At 33.2% G+C, this 7,387-nt stretch overlaps 1 protein-coding gene across 1 annotated transcript; it reads right to left on the bottom strand.

Moving 5' to 3' along the window:
- Positions 1-761, bottom strand: LOC131864373 (putative germin-like protein 2-1). The gene is made up of 2 exons (XM_059215220.1): positions 635-761; positions 1-536 (listed from the first exon to the last, which is right to left on the bottom strand). Exons 1-2 carry the CDS (start codon positions 759-761, stop codon positions 1-3), a joined length of 663 nt encoding a protein of 220 aa, XP_059071203.1.
- Positions 762-7,387: the final 6,626 nt, after the last annotated feature.

Here is a 7,387-nt window from a genome sequence, read left to right on the forward strand (position 1 = left end):
TTAGTATGCGAATTTCTTTTGAATGTAATTCACCAGTTCCTGGGTGATGCGGAAGGCCTTGCTCAAAACGGAATCGGGGAGAGGGGGATTCGCCGCAAACAGAGAATTGGCGATTGTCTGAACTCCGGGAAACTGGCTGCTCAATCCAGCTATGGCCACTGCATTTTCATGCCCCACATTCTGCTGGAAATGAACAAGTGCCTTTGGAAACACAAACACATCTCCCTTCTCCAAAGTTTTGCTGAAAAATTTGTTGCTGGTGTCAATGAAACCCACAAGAAGCTGGCCTTCCAGTAAAACAAGAACTTCGGTGGCTCTTGGGTGTGTGTGAGGAGGATTTATTCCACCCACTGCGTAGTCGATGCGGACCAACGATATTCCAAACGTATTGAGGCCTGGTATCTGTTTAACGTTCGCCATCGTTACGTTGGAGCCCACATCATTGTCGGTGTTCCCTGCCTGCCCAAGTCCCCGGAAGAAGAAATCGTTTGCTGAAACTTGCATTGGGTCTTTGCAAACGAACCCGTTCACCAAAACTGTTTAAAACAAGATCAAATCAATCTGTCTGTTAGTAACTCGACTCGTCTAATAAGCAAATCATTATCATTGTTTATGTATAAATATTCTCACTCACCGTTGCTTTCCTCATCTGCAACGCAGAAATCTTGCAAGGGATCCGGATCCCCTGCCATGACCCTGTCGCTGTAACAGCATATCAACAGAAAAAGTCCCAACGTGAAGTAAATCATCCGGTTAGCCATTGTAATAGAAACGCAGACACAAGAGATCAGGATATGAATGTCTATTACAAACCCATTACACGCTTTATATAGCCCAAACCATAACTCTCCGCAAAGACTAATTCATCTTGACTCCGTATATTTCACGGATCCTTCCAGAGTTGTTGCTCTTTTCCTTACGTCACACTAAGTCTTACTGCATGTGGTTGTCTCGCCTGCTACCGCAGATGTATTCTCACCATCCTTTCATTAACGTTGAAATTTTCTATCTTCTCCCTGCCCTGCTGCGTATGCCTATCTCAAGATCAACTTACCTCCTGCCTTACACGTATTCTCGCCATCGCCATCATTTTAGTAATGTGGAATTGTTTAGACTTAATTGGAACGGTGGGCTTCTTCAAAGGAAACAATATATAAATCTTTCTCCACCGTGGGAGAATCGGTATGAGAGGAAAGTTTCTTTCTTGGAGTTGGATATTGGCCTAAAGACTGTCCATGCTTTGTACCCTTTTTCAATGAGATTTTTATCTCTCGTCATTTAAATTAATTTATGTTACTCAATGTTTATTTCTCAGATTGTCTATGTTCTAGGACAGAAAAACATTGCTCAAAATAACTTATGTTCATTTACTTTACATTGAATGCGTTGATTAGAATATCTATTTCACATCCATCTACAATTTTGAAGTCAAGTAGGTGTATTACTTTTCTTTAGCAGTTTTGGAGACCTAAATTATAGGTTTAAGACAACATATGCAAACATAAGAACCAATTTATGGAGGATAAATGTATAAGAAGATAGATTTTGGAGAGGTATTCTACAAGAAAAAAAACTTTTTGGTGGTGTTGAGAATCCCATCTTGGAAGAGACCATGTTGTCCAAGGGATCTAGTATTTAGAATTATTTAAGATCGTTTTATTTTTCCAAACCCTAGAGGGTAGATGGGTAGCGGAAATAGAATCCGGTTTTGACATTACAATTCACTAGAATCCATCACCTCTATAAGATATAACCTTATTAAGACGTTGATGTCTGATTTTCAGAATGTCATGGGTGAGTAGTTTGAATGCATCTTGAACTACCTTGGGTCAAGGTACAACAGTGACTAAAAATCGTACCGCTTCCAATACTCATAACTATAATGAATGTAAACCGCGATATTTTAGAGAAAAGAGCCTTCATTCTCAAACTGTTGATGGGTGCGAAAACATTGCTCACGTTGCGTTGAGTGCGTTGCTTAGATTGTCTCTTTCACATCCATCTACAGTTGAACTCGGCCAAAATTTAATCTTTAGGTGAGTGTGTTGTTGTAAATGAAGTGCATTGTTGTAAATGAAGTAGGTGTCTTTTCTAGCAGTTTTGGAGATCAAAATTTTACCTTTAGGTGAGTGAATTCTCTTTAATAAAGTAGGTTTACTACTTTTTCTAATGTTTGAGATCTGTCTATTTCCATTTTTCGACACCAAAACTTTTCGTCCAGTTGACTGCATTGTCCTCTCGATTCTCCTTTTAACAAAGTACATACAGTTGATTTAGATGATTTATTTTTTATTATTTTTGTGAGATATATGTTTATTTAATATTTTTTTTAACTTAATGTTTTGATGAATTAGTTGTTTGGGGTAACTAAATAGGAAAATATAATATTAAAGATTATTTTTTTCCTCTTACTTCAATCAAATATATGAGAAAAGTATTTCATATTGATTAGACATTTCATTTTATTTATTTTTATTTATATTGATTGAATTTTCTTTTCTTTTATATCAAATAATATGACAATTATAAATAGTTTATAAAAAATATTCAATTTGAGAAGTAAAAAATGCGTTAAAAGTGATATATTGGGATGATTCTTGGTTGGGAAACGTTTAGTTCCATGATCCCTTGTTTACCTATCAAGAATTATCTTTTTACTCTCTTTGGATAAGGGTGGCTAACTAATGAACTTTTTACAATTAAGAAATCAAAGTGATCAACAATCGAATATAAGGAACAAATAGAGTGAGAGGGGGAATAAAATTCTACACCTGATCGATTCATGATTATAATAAGTGGTTCATATTATAGAAGAGCAAGTCAATAAAACAGTTTGGTCATATTTTACGCTAGTATAATCTCAGTTTTCTTGATAACTACTCGAGTACATTTTTTTTTAATATCTCTCATAGGTTTTACCTTGTCTTTCATACCACACTCACAATCTCCAATTCCCCATTGAGTTTCCACAAATGACTAATACGAAAGGTAAATCTACATCCATGTAAGAGCATGGACACCGGGAGTGATCTAATATTGGATGCAATTAAGTGAGGAATATTTTTTGAATGAATCCCTATACTTTTGGACCCTTTAATGACATGGTTTGCATAAGTAAGAAAATGTTTATTAATGTAGAGAGCATGGTTTTAGGTACTTTTCTATGTGGAGGTGATACAAATAGGCATGGGTAGCCTATGCGGTTACAGATGATTGTGGTTCTTCCATCAACGCTATTCTCTTTTTTATTGAATGATATGGTGTAATAGAAAAGTCAAGAATATACAACTAGCAATTGCACCTTGGTGTGCAATATGTACGCCGAATAGATGTGGAATGATTATTAAAAAAAATTGATCTATTTTTTCATATATTTGTGCAACACGTGAGATAAATTAGCAAACCATTTAGTAAATGATATTATTTATTCAACAAAGGTCTCAACATTTGAAAAAATTATAGATCCAAATCAACTATGCATCTACTTAAACGGACAAATGCAATCAAACAAAACCCTTAAACCGGGAATATAATCGAGTTCCATTACCAATATTCTTATGTTTTGTTTGAAATAGGGAGAGAAGGAGAGAGGGAGATATAGGGATATAAAGAGAGAGATAGAGGAGGAAGAGTGAGGGAAAGATAAAGGAGTGAGGAGATAGAGTTAGGCGATAAATATAGAGAGGAAGATAGAGATCGAGATTGATATAGATATGGAGAAGAATAGGGATATGGATATGAGAGGAAGAGATAAAGAGAGAGGAGAGAGAAATAGATAGAGATAGAAGAGATAAATATATAGAGAGGGGGAGAGAGAATGAGCGAGGGATAACTTTGAATCAATTGTGCATTCATTAATACAAACCAAACATAAGTGAAAGAAAACCTTTCAATCAAAAGATAATTGAACTCCATTACCAATAGGCTCATGTTATGTTTGCAATAGTGAGAGGGGAGATATGAATAGATAAAGAGAGCGAGACATGTCTGGAGATAGGGTGACAGAGGAAGAGAGAGCTAGAGATGGGAATGAAGAGAGGGAGGTGGCAAAGAAATAGATGGTTAAAGAGAGTGAGACGTGCCTAGATAGAGTGAGAGAGGATGAAAAGGACAAATAAAGAGAGATATAGTTGTAGAGGGATAAGGAGAAATTAAGATAAAGATTAGGAGATAGAAACGGATAGAAAAGAAGAGATACAAAGATACAAAAGGGGAGAGAGAGAGAGAGGGAGGGAGGGATATTTTTGGGCCAATTTGTAATTCAAACTCGTTAATGAAGATGTTAACATAGGTTGACACCTAGTATGGTGGTTATACCTTTTGTAAATCTTTGAACCAATAGTAATAGTATTAACATAGTATTGAATTATTTGTAATTGCCATGTATAACCTCATTTTGTGTGTTTTGTCACGTATGCACTATCCTTTAGTGCATTATCCACTTATACTTCTCAGTACATAATACATCTGAGGAATTTTGTAGATAGAGTGGCAAGGGAAGAAGTTACATAGAAGTTGTATACTTCAACACTTCTCTTGTTTGTATTTATTTCTCACATTTGGGAGTCTTAAATTACACACTATAATTATTTTCTCGATATCCATACTTGCCTTGCTTTAGCTTTACAAACAACCTTATGACCACACATAATAAGGTCAAGTCATCCTAAAGCCCATACAACCTTGCATCCCTCTAATGACATGTGTGGTTAATAATCACATTCTAAACTGAATTAACAATAGCTTCGATTTTATGTCCAACGACCATTAAGTTTAATTTAATCTAAATTGTTCTATTGATCTAGATTCTCCTTTAAATAAGAATAATATTTAAGAAGTCATAAACATATAATTTAATATTAAATTTTTTAAATACATAATTAATTATTTTAATATTATAAACTTTTAAAAGCAATAAATATTAATAGATAAAAATTTCAAAATAAATTAAAACAAATTATTTTTAAAATTCAAAATATAATTTAAAAATAATAATATATAGAACTTTTTACATTTTTAAAAATACTAAAAAATCGAACTATTTCAACAATGAGGTTTAGACCAACCATGCACTACAATTTGCAATCAACAAATAACAAATGGTATGAGCACTAAGTAATTCATCATATATCTTCGCATTTCTCCATCATAATCAGTAAAATTCAATTAACTTTGAGAAGTAACAAGAACCCATGCAAAATGTAGAAAGACAGCACAAACATCCACCATATCTTCAACAAAACTTATGTATTAATTTCAACAAGTCTTGGAAACAATCTCTAGCTTCCTCCTCCTACTCTACTTTCTAACAGTTCTGCTCTACTCTATTATCCACCTATTAACCTTTAAAAATGAGAAGGCAAACCTTATATAGAAGTCTTGATACAAATGAATGTCCGAGATTGATTTGAATTTAATGGCCGAGATTTAACCATGAAACCCTAATTAGGGCTAGTTATAACAACAACCACTTTAACCAATGAGAAAACTACAACACTTTGGGCACATGTCCCTCTTTGAATGTGGATCAATGAGAAATGAGATTAGGTACATTGAATAATATTTGATGTAATGCCATATGTCACTTGCTCCTCCTTTGATGAGTTAGGTTCAATACACCTACAAGAACTGACTTGGCATCACTGAATTGGTCTATGATGATCAAGCACCACCTTAGCTTGCATGTCTCCCTAGCAATATGTCGACACTCAACATCATCCAATTGCTTGATGTGATGGTTCATATTCTCAAATTGCATCCTCTTGAAAATCAAGTTTCTAGCTTTGATTAACTCTTCTAAAACTATTTATAACATGTAATTTTTTTCATATCAGTTATCTTTTTCTTGAATAATATTTTAGGAGATTGACAAAATACCTAGGTTTACATTTATTATACTTTTAGTATTGTTATCTATTCTTTCATTGTGGTAGATGTAAAATGTTTCTATCATAATTTTGTGGGATACATATATGACTAATCCATTACAATACAAGGAACATTTTGGAGCACCAACAACAACTACGTATTTAGACTTTGTTAGTGTATCTGAATGTTCCTTCTAGATAAATTTTAGAGTTGATATTAGCTTGTTAGGATGTTGGTTTCTTGGGATTCTATGCCTGTGTGTGATGACATTTCATTATATTAATTAAAATATTTCTAATTGATAGAGTTTCTATTTTATTTATGATTTTAATATACATATTTATATAATTTATAAAAAACTTTTCAATAAAATATTTAATATATTTATAAAAATCTTTATCATAATAATGTATATTTAATTCAAATAAAAATTTCTATCTTAATTTGTTTTAAATTTAATGAAAAATAAATAAATAAGTATAAATTATTTTGTAATTTATGAAATAGGCTCATGACAATAACTGCATAGTTACTCTCTAGTTGGTATGATGTCAAAAAAATTAGATGCACGTAACATCATTTGGCTACCAGTTGGAGGAATTGTTGAAGAGATTGTATGGTTAATTAGTAACTTATATTTCATAAGTTTTATTTTTCAAAAAGCTTTGAATGAAACCTACACTAGATGTGTGTGCATTTAACCACCCAGATGATGGAACTTTACTACATTTTGTGTAGTATAATTCACGAAATGATACTTCATCATTAAAATATGTGAACAATTTTTAAAATAACCAAATTGGAAAGAGCATAAACAATACGGGGGCAAAAAGAACACAAAATATGCACTAGGAACTATTATTGTCTTCCTCCATAAAAGCCTCCACAAAAAAGTGCTTGTAATAGGAATAAATCTCTGGAAGCAATTATTCTCATCCAAAATTCATGTAACAAAGATTCATAGTTGACAAAGGATCTTTTCATCAGCAATGGAACAAGGGACACTATAGCCTAAAAAGGCAAACGTGACTACCAAAATAAAGTAAAACTAGATGAGGCCATGAGGCAAAACAAAATCTCCACATGCCCTCTAATGCTAGATAACTGGTCTAAGTGGTGCAAAACATGACCTTGAAGAACTCAAGTAACGGTAAAAAAAGGTTAAAAATTAGACCAAGAAGGAGTCTTGCGGCCTTGTAAATAGCCAAAATGACATTCATGCAAGGAAAAATTAATAGAGAAAGACAAAACAGTTTTATTCAAATTGTTCAAAATTCATGCAAAAATAGATAAGCAACATATGCAACTCTAAGATTGACCAAAAATTGATTTGATTTGACAATATTTATGTTAACAACAGCCAAGAGGGAAGAATGAGAGGGGGGTGAATCAGTCTTCACCGGAATAACAAACTTTACCGCAAAACACAGATTTGATAAACTGCAGTAATAAGACAGATAAGAAAATTAATAGCACAACACACAACACTAAGATTTTGATGCGCAAAACCCAGTTAAGC

Source organism: Cryptomeria japonica, unplaced genomic scaffold (genome assembly GCF_030272615.1).
Source record: "Cryptomeria japonica unplaced genomic scaffold, Sugi_1.0 HiC_scaffold_84, whole genome shotgun sequence".
Lineage (NCBI taxonomy): Eukaryota > Viridiplantae > Streptophyta > Pinopsida > Cupressales > Cupressaceae > Cryptomeria > Cryptomeria japonica.